Source organism: Acipenser ruthenus, chromosome 48, assembly GCF_902713425.1.
Source record: "Acipenser ruthenus chromosome 48, fAciRut3.2 maternal haplotype, whole genome shotgun sequence".
NCBI lineage: Eukaryota > Metazoa > Chordata > Actinopteri > Acipenseriformes > Acipenseridae > Acipenser > Acipenser ruthenus.
This window is the reverse complement of record NC_081236.1, coordinates 6,905,972-6,923,526: the sequence shown is the minus strand read 5'-3', so window position 1 is coordinate 6,923,526 and position 17,555 is coordinate 6,905,972. Positions and strand designations below refer to the sequence as shown.

Below are 17,555 nucleotides of genomic sequence, written 5' to 3'. Positions count from 1 at the left end.
TTAAAAAACCTCCCTGAAGAAAAAATGGCACCTTTTGTATTGTTTAATTGTATTGCTTTTCTGTTAATTAGTTTTTGTTAATTGTTTTATTATGTATTATCCCCTGCACCCGGGGGTGATTAAAAATTAGAAGCGGGTGCAGGGTATTTAAGACGTGCAGCCAGGCTGCACGGGGCTGCTGAGTAGAAGGAGGCAGAAGAGGTGCTCTGTCTCCGAGTAGCCAGAGTTAAAGTAAGTGTGGTGTCAAACCTGTGTTTTTGTAAGGACGGGAAAACAGCTTAGCTGTCCCGTGGTAGGCAGTGTGTTCCTGAAAGTTGAGTTAGTGCTCCAAGAGGAGTTAGGTGTTTATTTTGATTTTGTATTTGTTTGATTTTGTGTTTATTAAAAATTAGCGCAACCGCGCTTTAAAACTCCATTTCTGTCGTGTTGGGTCTATTTTTAAAGGGGCAACGAACTCGTGTGAGTACGATCTTTTACAATATATATATATATACAGACGTGCTCAAATTTGTTGGTACCCCTCCACAAAAAATGAAGAATGCACAATTTTCTCTGAAATAACTTGAAACTGACTAAAGTAATTGGCATCCACCATTGTTTATTCCATATTTAATAGAAATCAGACTTTGCTTTTGATTTTTTATTCAACATAATATTGTAAATAAGAAAACAAATGAAAATGGCATGGACAAAAATGATGGGACCGCTAACCTAATATTTTGTTGCACAACCTTTAGAGGCAATCACTGCAATCAAACGTTTTCTGTAGCTCTCAATGAGACTTCTGCACCTGTTAACAGGTAGTTTGGCCCACTCTTCCTGAGCAAACTGCTCCAGCTGTCTCAGGTTTGATGGGTGCCTTCTCCAGACTGCAAGTTTCAGCTCTTTCCATAGATGTTCGATAGGATTCAGATCAGGACTCATAGAAGGCCACTTCAGAATAGTCCAATGTTTTGTTCTTATCCATTCTTGGGTGCTTTTAGCTGTGTGTTTTGGGTCATTATCCTGTTGGAGGACCCATGACCTGCGACTGAGACAGAGCTTTCTGACACTGGGCAGTACGTTTCGCTCCAGAATGCCTTGATAGTCTTGAGATTTCATTGAGCCCTGCACAGATTCAAGGCACCCTGTGCCAGGCGCAGCAAAGCAGCCCCAAAACATAACCGAGCCTCCTCCATGTTTCACTGTAGGTATGGTGTTCTTTTCTTTGAAAGCTTCATTTTTTCGTCTGTGAACATAGAGCTGTTGTGACTTGCCAAAAAGCTCCAGTTTTGACTCATCTGTCCAAAGGACATTCTCCCAGAAGGATTGTGGCTTATCAATATGCATTTTAGCAAATTCCAGTCTGGCTTTTTTATGTTTTTCTTTCAAAAGTGGAGTCCTCCTGGGTCTTCTTCCATGGAGCCCACTTTTGCTCAAAAAGCGACGGATGGTGCGATCAGAAACTGACGTACCTTCACCTTGGAGTTCAGCTTGTATCTCTTTGGCAGTTATCCTTGGTTCTTTTTCTACCATTCACACTATCCTTCTGTTCAATCTGGGGTCGATTTTCCTCTTGCGGACGCGCCCAGGGAGGTTGGCTACAGTTCCATGGACCTTAAACTTCTTAATAATATTTGCGATTGTTGTCACAGGAACATCAAGCTGCTTGGAGATGGTCTTGTAGCCTTTACCTTTACCATGCTTGTCTATTATTTTCTTTCTGATCTCCTCAGACAACTCTCTCCTTTGCTTTCTCTGGTCCATGTTCAGTGTGGTGCACACAATGATACCAAACAGCACAGTGACTACTTTTCTCCATTTAAATAGGCTGAATGACTGATTACAAGATTGGAGACATGTGTGATACTAAATAGTTTGAAATATCACTCTAATCCAATTATTTATTATCTTTTCTAAGGGGTACCAACAAATGTGTCCAGGCCATTTTAGAATATCTTTGTAGAATAAGCAATAATTCATCCCTTTTCACAGCTTCTTTGCTTTATTCTATGACATACCAAAGGCATGCAAGTATACATGATAAAATAGCTTTTAATTTCATCACTTTTCAGGAGGAATGAAGCATTATTTCAATTATTAGCATTATTAGGTTTATTAAGGCTCACAAAAGGAAGATGAATATTAAAGTTAGAAATCACGATCCCAGAATTATAAGTACAGATACAAGCAGGAATAGCACATTTAAACACACATTTTCATAAGCACGCAGGCTCCCGTATGGTTACGTGCATGCAGGACTCACACACATTACATACAGTGACTGTGTTCAGCAGAGTCTGTTGTGTGGGTTGGAATGAAGACTGCATTTTTGTTTCAAGTTCAGTTCAATTGCCTTTAGTATTAAGCTGTAATCTAGAGTTAATTCACAACTTGTACATCAATTCAATCAATGTTTAAATGGTTCTGATGTTCATAGTTGTTGTTTTCAAATGCACACAATATCATGAGCTCAGTTAAAATCTTATCGTGTTTCAGTTGTTCATCAAAGTAGAATTGTTTGTATTTTTAATCTTATCAAAGTGTTACATTGTATTGACTGTTTTTTCCTTCTGTTTGCATGTAGATATTTCCTATACAAGTATGGTATTTTACTTGAAACCTAAAGTCTTTGAGATATAATACTTATTCTGTAGATGTGATCACTGGAATGCAGTTGATCTCTGTAACACAGAGAGCTGCAGTTGGATGAGGAGTCGATATCTTGGGAGGATGCCCCATTCAAGCGATGGCTCAATGGTTACTTCATTGTGAGAAGAGTCCGAATCAAAGATAAAGAAGCTCATGGTTGTTTTTATTTAAATATAGCGCCCAAAGAGGAGTTTACTTCGGTGATCCAATCCCTTCCAGGTAAAACAGGAAGCGAATCCCTGACTGAAATCAGTCCTTTCATCAGTTTACAGCAGGGATCTCCAATCCTGGTCCTGGTTTTTGTTCCAACTGTCCCCTAAATTACTTAATTGGACCAAGTAAACCCAGCCAGAAGTACACATACATTCGTTACAATGAATAAGCGAAAACATAATTCTATAAAACACACTTAAGAAGTTAATATCCCAAAGCAAGTTAATTTAAGAATATCATCACTTTTTGTTTGTCTGTATATTTTGGTTATGTAAAGTACAGTACACACAGTAGGCTACGCAAGTAAATACTTTTCAGCATATTTCAGTTGTCTGCACTACATAATTACTGAGAAGAAAAGATTTCAGTGTGTGTTTAATTAAAGAACTCTGCAATGATTTGTTTCCGTGCTTCCCTTCATTAATAAGGCACCTTAAGATATAAAAGCAAAACAAAATGTGTTTATTGCCATTGTTATTTAAAATAGACTATTAATACATTTTTTTTATTTCTTTTATATTTTAAAGTGCTTGTGACAGGGTCTCAAGTCGCGTGTGTGGGTAGCCGCTGTTTAAGCAATACAGAGAGATGTTGGGGGTGGAGTTGAAACACCGGCACAGGTGTGCAGGATTTATTCACAAAACAGAAAGTAAATATACTCGTGACGTTACCAGCCATGGTAACGCACAGAGGACACATACCGCAAAAATACTAAATAAAATACAGTACAAAAACTACAAGTAAAACGTTCCACAGAGGGTGAGCACTAGCCTTATAAAACGAGGCGTCCCGCTCCAGGAACCGGCTACACTACGTAACCCTCGCTATACATCACATGGGATCACAATCCCCTAACTAACCTACTCATGAGCCGGTATTCATACAACGACTCCTGCTGCTTCATACGGCCTTGGCTGGGCATTGCCTTCACAAGCACCGCTTGCAGTCTCAGGGTTGCATAGCTGTCGTTCCTGCAGCGCGGACCCTCTCCTCCCGAGTATACTCCGCTCCCCTCTGACATGGTGTTGCAGTCGCCCCGAGCCATCTCCCGCGGATATTTTTAAACTGACGGACACTCGGTCAAGACCCGCCCACCTGCTGATTGAGGTCCAGCACAGCCAATCACTTGCTGCCCTTCCCCTCAACCAAGCCTAGCAGGCAGCAAGTCTCAATCGAGCGCCCGTCTGTAAAACAATAATGTAATCAAACAAATCAACTCCAAAATGATACACAATGAACTCATTCCCCCATACAAATTATACCAAAACTAAATTTACACACATGCAGGGCAATCGCCCTGCTACAGTGCTTTATTTTAAAATGAACTAAAAGCCCTGAAACGTTTAAACTGGAAGTTTCACACACATACGAACAACTACACCAGTGAGAGGCATGCGTAAAATAACAACCACAATCCGAAGTCGTAAATCAAGGTAAGCACGAAATTTCGATATTGCAATGAAATTTGAACATTTGTATACAACAGTAATTTGAAACGAACATTCATAATTAAACTACCGCAGCAGGGGTGAAACAAAGTTACAGGAGTGAAAATGACTTTAATACAGCACGGGTAGGGTCTATAAAAACCTACGAAAAGTCAAGATACAAAAATCAATAATATATAGAGCCCTATATATGCTATTGGCAGCTTAACCCTTTGCAGTCCATTTATTAATTGCGTCTCAGGCGCGTCAGGTCCAATTTATTTTCACACGCGCAGTTAATTTTAGACGCGCTGTTTAAAAGTATTTTTTTCAACAGTCAAACGGGTTTAAATGGCCCTGCATATCAACAAAGCACTCACTAGGCATCTCCAGCCCCGCCCCACCCTTTTGTTTGCTATAGCATTCACCTATGCTAATAAATAAATAATAATAATAATAATAATAATAATAATAATAATAATAATAATAATAATAATAATAATAATAATAATAATAGTCGTACATACCGATCAGTCATCACCTGATCAGTCGTTTTATCACCAAACACCTCAATAATGCGATCCAAGTCATTATTTTATTATAATAACATCTGAAAAAAGCTCTGCTAAAGTCTGTGATATTCTCTAAGCGCTGATGCAGTCACAGCCAGCTTGTTTCCTTATGGCCTCCATTATCAGATGCCAGGGGCAAGTATGACTATTCATGAGACACGCCCTTTTTTTCGGCTTGTCTCAGCTCCGTCGCTCCCACTCGGCCATTGAATGGTTTTCTCGGCTTTTTCCGGAGAAAAAACTACTAGAAAGAAACCCCTTTTTTGCGTCATTTTGATGATGTCGGACAGGGTCCGACATTGGACCGGATAGGAATAATTGCAATGTCGGACCAGGTCCGACATAGGACCGCAAAGGGTTAATGTGTTGTATCACACATATAAGTGTTCAGTGAAAAAGCTTGGCATATATTTCCAATGTGTCCCTTCTAAGTAGAATGACCCAGTAACTCTGTCCTAAATCCTCACAGCATGATGAGTGAGATTCATTTCCACTCATCCCAGGGCTCTCCAGTTCATTCTGAAAGAATGGGTCTGGCTCCTTCAGTTTATCACGCTCCCCTTCTCAGTGTCTCTGGATTCAGGCTGGCTCTCACTCCTGGGGACCCACTTCATTTACTGAAGTGTGAGAGAGGGACAAGGAATCAGTCAGCTCTTCACACAAACAAGCAGGGTGGAGAGGTGAGGGACTAGTAAGGAAGGAGGCTGGCTCCAGTGTGAATTCGCTGGTGTCTTTTTAGGGTGCCTGACTGTCTGAAGCTTGCCCCACATTCAGTACAGCAATATGGCTTCTCTCCAGTGTGAATTCGTTGGTGTGTTTTTAGGTGTCCTGATTCAGTGAAGCTTTTCCCACATTCAGAACAGTGATATGGCTTCTCTCCATTGTGAATTCGATGGTGTCTTTTTAGGTTTCCTAACTGACTGAAGCTCTCCCCACATTCAGTACAGTAATATGGCTTCTCTCCATTGTGAATTTGCTGGTGTCTTTTTAGGCTTCCTGACACACTAAAACTCTCCCCACAGTCAGTACAGTGATATGGCTTCTCTCCATTGTGAATTTGCTGGTGTCTTTTTAGGCTTCCTGACACACTGAAGCTCTCCCTACATTCAGAACAGTGATATGGCTTCTCACCAGTGTGAATTCGCTGGTGTCTTTTTAGGCTTCCTAACCGACCAAAGCACTCTGCACATTCAGTACAGGGATACGGCTTCTCTCCAGTGTGAATTTGCTGGTGTGTTTTTAGGTGTGCTAACTGCCTGAAGCACTCCCCACATTCATTACAGTAATACGGCTTCTCTCCAGTGTGAGTTCGTTGGTGTAGTTGTAGGCTTTTTAAGCAACCAAAGTTCTTTCCACATTCAGAACAGTGATACGGCTTCTCTCCAGTGTGAGTTCGCTGGTGTGTTTTTAGGCTTCCTAATCGACTGAAGCTCTTCCCACACTCAGTACAGTGATACGGCTTCTCTCCGGTGTGAATTCGCTGGTGTGCTTTTAGGCTTCCTAACTGAATGAAACTCTTTCCACATTCAGTACAGTGATACAGCTTCTCTCCAGTGTGAATTTGCTGGTGTGTTTTTAGGCTTCCTAACTGAATGAAACTCTTTCCACATTCAGTACAATAATACAGCTTCTCTCCAGTGTGAATTCGCTGGTGTGTTTTTAGGCTTCCTAATCGACTGAAGCTCTTCCCACATTTAATACACTGATGTGATATGTTTTCTGAATCCTTAAACAACAAGTCAACAGACTCTTCACTGTAGAAAGCCTGCAATTCAGTCTCTTCTATAATGTGGACAGGCTCCAGTTCAGTCTCCTCTTCTTTAATGTGGACAGGCTCCAGTTCAGTCTCTTCTTCTTTAATGTAGACAGGCTCCAGTTCAGTCTCCTCTTTAATGTGGACATGCTCCAGTTCAGTCTCTTCTTTAATGTGGACAGGCTCCAGTTCAGTCTCTTCTTTCATGTGGACAGGCTCCAGTTCAGTCTCCTCTTGTTTAATGTGGACAGGCTCCAGTTCAGTCTCTTCTTTAATGTGGACAGGCTCCAGTTCAGTCTCCTCTTCTTTAATGAGGACAGGCTCCAGTTCAGGTATCTCCTGTTTAATGCAGATAGGTACCAATTCCAGAACCTCCTCCTGTTTAATGTAAACAGACTCCATATTTCTAACTTTGCTTTCACCAAGACAAGGCAGTCCTGAAAGCAGAAAATGAAATGAAGTATTACGATCTGTTCTCTACTGATATGATGTCTTACAACTTGGACCTGAATTGGCTTAGGTTCGATCAGATTCAAAGATTCTTATCATTTGACCCCCCGTTTAAAACATAAATGCGTGTCTCAGTGATGTCACGCAAAAAAATAAGATATCAGAGAGTGAAATCCAATTCCTCCCTAATGCAATGATATGCGTTTCCAACTTGCACGGCAGTATGGTGTCCCAGTAAGTCAAAAAAATGAAGTCCTTAAAGGGTTATGTGCACATGTATAATATGTTAGTCTTTATATAATACCTGTGAAAAGTAAAATATAAAGGCCAGTTTACTTACCTGTTGTTAAAGGAGGACAGCAGGACAGCAGGGTGGCAGCATGAAGAGGAAAAGAGAAAAAGAGTTAGGCAGGAACGCTGAGCACAGGGATCTCTTTGAAACGATGCACATTTTAATAGTAAATAATGTACATACTCACCGCATCATTACTGCGTTTGTGAGAGCAGGCTGGAAGACGCCATGTTGTGGGACATTGATCATTACCGTAGCCTGGTTATTATTATTATTATTATTATTATTATTATTATTATTATTATTAGGCAGACTTTATCCAAAGAGACTTACATGTGTTACAGGGCAGTACACTACTAGAATACAATGAGATAAAAACCCTTTAAAACACCAGAATAATTCTAGAACCCTTCTCAATTTTTTGCAAAAATTACAAGAAATTTACAGATTTAGCTCGATTTACATGATTTATCACTATCACTGCCCAGCACAAAACCAGAGCACAGCTATCACTGCACAGCAAACCCCAGAGCACAGCTATCACTGCCCAGCACAAATCCCAGAGCACAGCTATCACTGCCCAGCACAAACCCCAGAGCACAGCTATCACTGCACAGCACAAACCAGAGCACAGCTATCACTGCGCAGCACAAACCAGAGCACAGCTATCACTGCGCAGCAAACCCCAGAGCACAGCTATCACTGCCCAGCACAAACCCCAGAACACAGCTATCACTGCCCAGCACAAACCAGAGCACAGTTATCACTGCACAGCAAACCCCAGAGCACAGCTATCACTGCCCAGCACATCCCCAGAGCACAGCTACAACTGCCCAGCAAACCCCAGAGCACAGCTATCACTGCCCAGCAAACCCCAGAGCACAGCTATCACTGCCCAGCACAAACCCCAGAGCACAGCTATCACTGCCCAGCACAAACCCCAGAGCACAGCTATCACTGCCCAGCACAAACCCCAGAGCACAGCTATCACTGCCAAGCACAAACCCCAGAGCACAGCTATCACTGCCCAGCACAAACCCCAGAGCACAGCTATCACTGCCCAGCACAAACCCCAGAGCACAGCTAACACTGCCCAGCACAAACCACAGAGCACAGCTATCACTGCCCAGCACAAACCCAGAGCATAGCTATCACTGCCCAACACAAACCCCAGAGCACAGCTATCACTGCCCAGCACAAACCCCAGAGCACAGCTATCACTGCCCAGCACAAACCCCAGAGCACAGCTATCACTGCCCAGCACAAACCACAGAGCACAGCTATCACTGCCCAGCACAAACCAGATCACAGTTATCACTGCACAGCACAAACCCCAGAGCACCGCTATAACTGCCCAGCACAAACCCCAGAGCACAGCTATCACTGCCCAGCAAACCCCAGAGCACAGCTATCACTGCACAGCAAACCCCAGAGCACCGCTATCACTGCCCAGCACAAACCCCAGAGCACAGCTATCACTGCCCAGCACAAACCAGAGCACAGCTATCACTGCCCAGCAAACCCCAGAGCACAGCTATCACTGCACAGCAAACCCCAGAGCACAGCTATCACTGCACAGCACAAACCCCAGAGCACAGCTATCACTGCACAGCAAACCCCAGAGCTCCACTATCACTGCCCAGCACAAACCCCAGAGCTCCACTATCACTGCCCAGCACAAACCCCAGAGCACAGCTATCACTGCACAGCACAAACCCCAGAGCACAGCTATCACTGCCCAGCACAAACCACAGAGCACAGCTATCACTGCCCAGCTCATCCCCAGAGCACCGCTAACACTGCCCAGCACAAACCACAGAGCACAGCTATCACTGCACAGCAAACCCCAGAGCACAGCTATCACTGCATAGCAAACCCCAGAGCTCCACTATCACTGCCCAGCACAAACCCCAGAGCTCCACTATCACTGCCCAGCACAAACCCCAGAGCACAGCTATCACTGCACAGCACAAACCCCAGAGCACAGCTATCACTGCCCAGCATAAACCCCAGAGCACAGCTATCACTGCCCAGCACAAACCCCAGAGCACAGCTAACACTGCCCAGCACAAACCACAGAGCACAGCTATCACTGCCCAGCACAAACCCAGAGCATAGCTATCACTGCCCAACACAAACCCCAGAGCACAGCTATCACTGCCCAGCACAAACCCCAGAGCACAGCTATCACTGCCCAGCACAAACCAGAGCACAGCTATCACTGCCCAGCACAAACCCCAGAGCACCGCTATCACTGCCCAGCAAACCCCAGAGCACAGCTATCACTGCACAGCACAAACCCCAGAGCTCCACTATCACTGCCCAGCACAAACCCCAGAACACAGCTATCACTGCCCAGCACAAACCACAGAGCACAGCTATCACTGCCCAGCTCATCCCCAGAGCACCGCTAACACTGCCCAGCACAAACCACAGAGCACAGCTATCACTGCACAGCAAACCCCAGAGCACAGCTATCACTGCACAGCAAACCCCAGAGCTCCACTATCACTGCCCAGCACAAACCCCAGAGCTCCACTATCACTGCCCAGCACAAACCCCAGAGCACAGCTATCACTGCACAGCACAAACCCCAGAGCACAGCTATCACTGCCCAGCACAAACCCCAGAGCACAGCTATCACTGCCCAGCACAAACCCCAGAGCACAGCTATCACTGCCCAGCACAAACCCCAGAGCACAGCTAACACTGCCCAGCACAAACCACAGAGCACAGCTATCACTGCCCAGCACAAACCCAGAGCATAGCTATCACTGCCCAACACAAACCCCAGAGCACAGCTATCACTGCCCAGCACAAACCCCAGAGCACAGCTATCACTGCCCAGCACAAACCAGAGCACAGCTATCACTGCCCAGCACAAACCCCAGAGCACAGCTATCACTGCACAGCACAAACCCCAGAGCACAGCTATCACTGCCCAGCACAAACCCCAGAGCACAGCTATCACTGCCCAGCACAAACCCCAGAGCACAGCTATCACTGCCCAGCACAAACCAGAGCACAGCTATCACTGCCCAGCACAAACCCCAGAGCACAGCTATCACTGCACAGCACAAACCCCAGAGCACAGCTATCACTGCCCAGCACAAACCCCAGAGCACCGCTAACACTGCCCAGCACAAACCCCAGAGCACAGCTATCACTGCCCAGCAAACCCCAGAGCACAGCTATCACTGCACAGCACAAACCCCAGAGCTCCACTATCACTGCCCAGCACAAACCCCAGAACACAGCTATCACTGCCCAGCACAAACCACAGAGCACAGCTATCACTGCACAGCAAACCCCAGAGCACAGCTATCACTGCCCAGCACAAACCACAGAGCACAGCTATCACTGCCCAGCACAAACCACAGAGCACAGCTATCACTGCCCAGCACAAAACAGAGCTAACACTACACAGCACAAACCCCAGAGCTCCACTATCACTGCCCAGCAAACCCTGTAAATTAAAGCCTATACATAACTAATTTACATTTGCGTTCTCTGAATATTGAAAAAAAATGATCTTTTTTAAATCATGTTACACGTAATCACAGTCACCATCTAGCGCGTTCTGTTTATTCTGGATGTTTGCTTTTTACTGCATTCAGTAACTCCATCCACAGTAATTCTGAATGCTTTCATTTCAAATGGTGAAGCACTGAACTTGTGTTTTTGTGGTAGGGCAATTTTGTTTGACATAATTATTTACATACCACAGTTCTCTTGTCCAGTTCCTCAAAATAACTTCAAATGTGCTTTTGCCTCGTTCCTTTGTTTAGAGATGCAATTCTATTTAAAATACAGCTTACCCCATGTGGACTGAACCATGCCCACTACAGCATGAACAGACGTGTTGAGAATAAAACCAGCCCCAGTGTCAATCTTTCTATTGCACCAATTCTAAAAACTACTTGGAGGCAATTGCCAAACCCCTTCCCTTTTATAATTTCCACCCTTACCACAGCAGTTGGATACGCGAGGGACTGCTGTATATGATGATAAATTACTAAAATGAATACATAAATAAAGTATGCGTTTGGTGGAATTTGTCACGTGACCGGTTATACATCTAGCATATTATTCAACGTTTAACCACCTTTGTAGAGTTTATACATTTAAACTTCCCATCCCTAGTATATCCATTGCTACAGCACCAGTGGATGATGGATGTGTCTTGTGTCATCTGGAAAGAGCTGCATGTTCTACCTCTTACCTGATGATGGCAGTCTGAAGTTACTTGTGTTTCTGGTTTCTTTGGCTGCTTGTGTGGGGTGGGAATGGAGAGTTAGGGTTAAAAACACTAACGCCACGTTCCCTTGCTTTTGTGGCGATGAGTTCAACCCTAACTGCTGCATTAACATAGTTTTTTGCAATGAATTTCTTTGCTTTTTGAGAAGACGGTTTTTATATTTATTATAAACTAGAGCTCGTGTGTGGAGGTGTTCCATACATGACTGCTGCATTTCACCACATTGTATTAGACACGTTAATGCAAAGAGTGCAGACTCAGGAATTCTAGCAAAATAGTAAAACAAGGTTGATTGTATATACATTGTTTTTTTTATTTATGACACAATTTTAAGATAAGAAATGCTGGACTGTTATCATTTTTATTACTATAACTAATAAAAATTAGTGTGGAGCAGCGTGGAGTAGTGGTTAGGACTCTGGACTCTTGACCGGAGGGTCGTGGGTTCAATCCCAGGTGGGGGACACTGCTGTTGTACCCTTGAGCAAGGTACTTTACCTAGATTGCTCCAATAAAAACCCAATTAAATGGGTAATTGTATGTAAAAATAATGTGTAAAAAATAATGTAACTGTATGTAAAAATAATGTGATATCTTGTAACAATTGTAAGTCGCCCTGGATAAGGGCGTCTGCTAAGAAATAAATAATAATAATAATAATAATATATTTTCACCAAACCCTCGAAAGGCCCATCCTCAGCACAGACCGCGTGTACCTCACTCAGTTTGGTGCATAAATTCAATTCGGTGAGCAAAAAAACATGTTAGGTAAAAGGGGGAAAAGGGAATCTTTACGAAAAAACAGGTATCCAGACCCCGTTAACCGTACGCGGTGGTGTAAGAGGAACATTCACCATTGTGGGCAATTCCAACAAACCCCGCCAAAGTTATTAAAGTGCAGTTAGAGGTTTAACAGAAAGCTATTGCGCCACTATAATATGAATATTAATGTTCACTTCTGATTTATCGACTTCACACTGTAAAAAAAACACCTTACAGCTGGCAACCGACAGAGCAGAGTGAAAAAGAATCCATGCTTCAGTGTTTCGCATCTTATGAATCAGACACTTGAAATAAGCTGCATGTTTACGTATTGTCATTTTACTAACATTTTAAAACACCCCGCGTCTAAGTAATTAGAGCACATTTGTGCAATTTCTGAAAAATAACGCATTTCCCGCAGATATTATGATAAACACTATAGATTTAAATTTACAGATGCAAACAACTGTGTCGTCAGTTTACAAGATTTGATGCTCTTGATGGTGAGAGGCCTGAATTTGAGGAGCAGGACCCCAGCAGAGCTACTGAATATTGAGGCTCTGAATTTGAGGAGTAGGACCCCAGCAGAGCTATTGAATATTGAGGCTCTGAATTTGAGGAGCAGGACCCCAGCAGAGCTATTGAATATTGAGGCTCTGAATTTGAGGAGCAGGACCCCAGCAGAGCTATTGAATATTGAGGCTCTGAATTTGAGGAGCAGGACCCCAGCAGAGCTACTGAATAGTGAGGCTCTGAATTTGAGGAGCAGGACCCCAGCAGAGCTATTGAATATTGAGGCTCTGAATTTGAGGAGCAGGACCCCAGCAGAGCTACTGAATATTGAGGCTCTGAATTTGAGGAGCAGGACCCCAGCAGAGCTACTGAATAGTGAGGCTCTGAATTTGAGGAGTACGACCCCAGCAGAGCTATTGAATATTGAGGCTCTGAATTTAAGGAGCAGGACCCCAGCAGAGCTACTGAATAGTGAGGCTCTGAATTTGAGGAGTACGACCCCAGCAGAGCTATTGAATATTGAGGCTCTGAATTTGAGGAGCAGGACCCCAGCAGAGCTATTGAATATTGAGGCTCTGAATTTGAGGAGTAGGACCCCAGCAGAGCTATTGAATATTGAGGCTCTGAATTTGAGGAGCAGGACCCCAGCAGAGCTATTGAATATTGAGGCTCTGAATTTGAGGAGCAGGACCCCAGCAGAGCTATTGAATATTGAGGCTCTGAATTTGAGGAGCAGGACCCCAGCAGAGCTATTGAATATTGAGGCTCTGAATTTGAGGAGCAGGACCCCAGCAGAGCTATTGAATATTGAGGCTCTGAATTTGAGGAGTAGGACCCCAGCAGAGCTATTGAATATTGAGGCTCTGAATTTGAGGAGTAGGACCCCAGCAGAGCTACTGAATATTGAGGCTGAATTTGAGGAGCAGGACCCCAGCAGAGCTATTGAATATTGAGGCTCTGAATTTGAGGAGCAGGACCCCAGCAGAGCTACTGAATAGTGAGGCTCTGAATTTGAGGAGTACGACCCCAGCAGAGCTATTGAATATTGAGGCTCTGAATTTGAGGAGCAGGACCCCAGCAGAGCTATTGAATATTGAGGCTCTGAATTTGAGGAGTAGGACCCCAGCAGAGCTATTGAATATTGAGGCTCTGAATTTGAGGAGCAGGACCCCAGCAGAGCTATTGAATATTGAGGCTCTGAATTTGAGGAGCAGGACCCGACCAGAGCTATTGAATATTGAGTCTCTGAATTTGAGGAGCAGGACCCCAGCAGAGCTACTGAATATTGAGGCTCTGAATTTGAAGAGTACGACCCCAGCAGAGCTACTGAATATTGAGGCTCTGAATTTGAGGAGTACGACCCCAGCAGAGCTACTGAATATTGAGGCTCTGAATTTGAGGAGTACGACCCCAGCAGAGCTACTGAATATTGAGGCTCTGAATTTGATGAGCAGGACCCCAGCAGTGCTACTGAATAGTGAGGCTCTGAATTTGAGGAGCAGGACCCCAGCAGAGCTACTGAATATTGAGGCTCTGAATTTGAGGAGTATGACCCCAGCAGAGCTACTGAATATTGAGGCTCTGAATTTAAGGAGCAGGACCCCAGCAGAGCTACTGAATATTGAGGCTCTGAATTTGAGGAGTAGGACCCCAGCAGAGCTACTGAATATTGAGGCTCTGAATTTGATGAGCAGGACCCCAGCAGAGCTATTGAATATTGAGGCTCTGAATTTGAGGAGCAGGACCCCAGCAGTGCTACTGAATAGTGAGGCTCTGAATTTGAGGACTACGACCCCAGCAGAGCTATTGACTATTGAGGCTCTGAATTTGAGGAGCAGGACCCCAGCAGAGCTATTGAATATTGAGGCTCTGAATTTGAGGAGTAGGACCCCAGCAGAGCTATTGAATATTGAGGCTCTGAATTTGAGGAGCAGGACCCCAGCAGAGCTATTGAATATTGAGGCTCTGAATTTGAGGAGCAGGACCCCAGCAGAGCTATTGAATATTGAGGCTCTGAATTTGAGGAGCAGGACCCCAGCAGAGCTATTGAATATTGAGGCTCTGAATTTGAGGAGCAGGACCCCAGCAGAGCTATTGAATATTGAGGCTCTGAATTTGAGGAGTAGGACCCCAGCAGAGCTATTGAATATTGAGGCTCTGAATTTGAGGAGTAGGACCCCAGCAGAGCTACTGAATATTGAGGCTCTGAATTTGAGGAGTAGGACCCCAGCAGAGCTACTGAATATTGAGGCTCTGAATTTGAGGAGTAGGACCCCAGCAGAGATACTGAATATTGAGGCTCTGAATTTGAGGAGTATGACCCCAGCAGAGCTAATGAATATTGAGGCTCTGAATTTGAGGAGCAGGACCCCAGCAGAGCTACTGAATATTGAGGCTCTGAATTTGAAGAGTACGACCCCAGCAGAGCTATTGAATATTGAGGCTCTGAATTTGAGGAGTACGACCCCAGCAGAGCTACTGAATATTGAGGCTCTGAATTTGAGGAGTACGACCCCAGCAGAGCTACTGAATATTGAGGCTCTGAATTTGAGGAGCAGGACCCCAGCAGAGCTACTGAATATTGAGGCTCTGAATTTGAGGAGTAGGACCCCAGCAGAGCTATTGAATATTGAGGCTCTGAATTTGAGGAGCAGGACCCCAGCAGAGCTATTGAATATTGAAGCTCTGAATTTGAGGAGCAGGACCCCAGCAGAGCTACTGAATATTGAGGCTCTGAATTTGAGGAGTATGACCCCAGCAGAGCTACTGAATATTGAGGCTCTGAATTTGAGGAGTATGACCCCAGCAGAGCTACTGAATATTGAGGCTCTGAATTTGAGGAGTAGGACCCCAGCAGAGCTACTGAATATTGAGGCTCTGAATTTGAGGAGTAGGACCCCAGCAGAGATACTGAATATTGAGGCTCTGAATTTGAGGAGTATGACCCCAGCAGAGCTAATGAATATTGAGGCTCTGAATTTGAGGAGTAGGACCCCAGCAGAGCTACTGAATATTGAGGCTCTGAATTTGAGGAGCAGAACCCCAGCAGAGCTACTGTATATTGAGGTTCTGAATTTGAGGAGTAGGACCCCAGCAGAGCTACTGAATATTGAGGCTCTGAATTTGAGGAGTATGACCCCAGCAGAGCTACTGAATATTGAGGCTCTGAATTTGAGGAGTAGGACCCCAGCAGAGCTACTGAATATTGAGGCTCTGAATTTGAGGAGTATGACCCCAGCAGAGCTAATGAATAGTGAGGCTCTGAATTTGAGGAGTAGGACCCCAGCAGAGCTACTGAATATTGAGGCTCTGAATTTGAGGAACAGGACCCCAGCAGAGCGACTGAATATTGAGGCTCTGAATTTGAGGAGTACGACCCCAGCAGAGCTACTGAATATTGAGGCTCTGAATTTGAGGAACAGGACCCCAGCAGAGCTACTGAATATCGAGGCTCTGAATTTGAGGAGTGCGACCCCAGCAGAGCTACTGAATATTGAGGCTCTGAATTTGAGGAGCAGGACCCCAGCAGAGCTACTGAATATTGAGGCTCTGAATTTGAGGAGTACGACCCCAGCAGAGCTACTGAATAGTGAGGCTCTGAATTTGAGGAGTACGACCCCAGCAGAGCTACTGAATATTGAGGCTCTGAATTTGAGGAGCAGGACCCCAGCAGAGCTACTGAATATTGAGGCTCTGAATTTGAGGAGCAGGACCCCAGCAGAGCTACTGAATATTGAGGCTCTGAATTTGAGGAGTGCGACCCCAGCAGAGCTACTGAATATTGAGGCTCTGAATTTGAGGAGTATGACCCCAGCAGAGCTAATGAATAGTGAGGCTCTGAATTTGAGGAGTAGGACCCCAGCAGAGCTACTGAATATTGAGGCTCTGAATTTGAGCAGTACGACCCCAGCAGAGCGACTGAATATTGAGGCTCTGAATTTGAGGAGTACGACCCCAGCAGAGCTAATGAATATTGAGGCTCTGAATTTGAGGAACAGGACCCCAGCAGAGCTACTGAATAGTGAGGCTCTGAATTTGAGGAGTGCGACCCCAGCAGAGCTACTGAATATTGAGGCTCTGAATTTGAGGAGTGCGACCCCAGCAGAGCTACTGAATATTGAGGCTCTGAATTTGAGGAGTACGACCCCAGCAGAGCTACTGAATATTGAGGCTCTGAATTTGAGGAGTACGACCCCAGCAGAGCTACTGAATATTGAGGCTCTGAATTTGAGGAGTACGACCCCAGCAGAGCTACTGAATATTGAGGCTCTGAATTTGAGGAGTAGGACCCCAGCAGAGCTACTGAATATTGAGGCTCTGAATTTGAGGAACAGGACCCCAGCAGAGCTACTGAATATTGAGGCTCTGAATTTGAGGAGTGCGACCCCAGCAGAGCTACTGAATATTGAGGCTCTGAATTTGAGGAGTGCGACCCCAGCAGAGCTACTGAATATTGAGGCTCTGAATTTGAGGAGTACGACCCCAGCAGAGCTACTGAATATTGAGGCTCTGAATTTGAGGAGTACGACCCCAGCAGAGCTACTGAATATTGAGGCTCTGAATTTGAGGAGTACGACCCCAGCAGAGCTACTGAATATTGAGGCTCTGAATTTGAGGAGTAGGACCCCAGCAGAGCTATTGAATATTGAGGCTCTGAATTTGAGGAGTAGGACCCCAGCAGAGC

At 44.7% G+C, this 17,555-nt stretch overlaps 1 protein-coding gene across 2 annotated transcripts in view; it reads right to left on the bottom strand.

The window, feature by feature from the left end:
- Positions 1-934: 934 nt before the first annotated feature.
- LOC131721246 (gastrula zinc finger protein XlCGF57.1-like) overlaps positions 935-17,555 on the bottom strand; it is a 20,467-nt gene continuing 3,846 nt past the window's right edge. Inside the window, exons 1-2 of one of the 2 annotated variants that reach the window (XM_059014706.1) lie at positions 7,387-8,829; positions 935-7,033 (exon numbers count right to left, since the gene is read on the bottom strand). In XM_059014706.1, coding sequence (XP_058870689.1) covers positions 5,532-6,998 — 1,467 coding nt within the window. In that variant the 5' untranslated portion in view covers positions 6,999-7,033; positions 7,387-8,829 and the 3' untranslated portion in view covers positions 935-5,531. Of the gene's footprint in view, positions 7,034-7,386; positions 8,830-17,555 lie in introns of those variants that run through there. The other variant, XM_059014705.1, reaches the window with a different exon arrangement.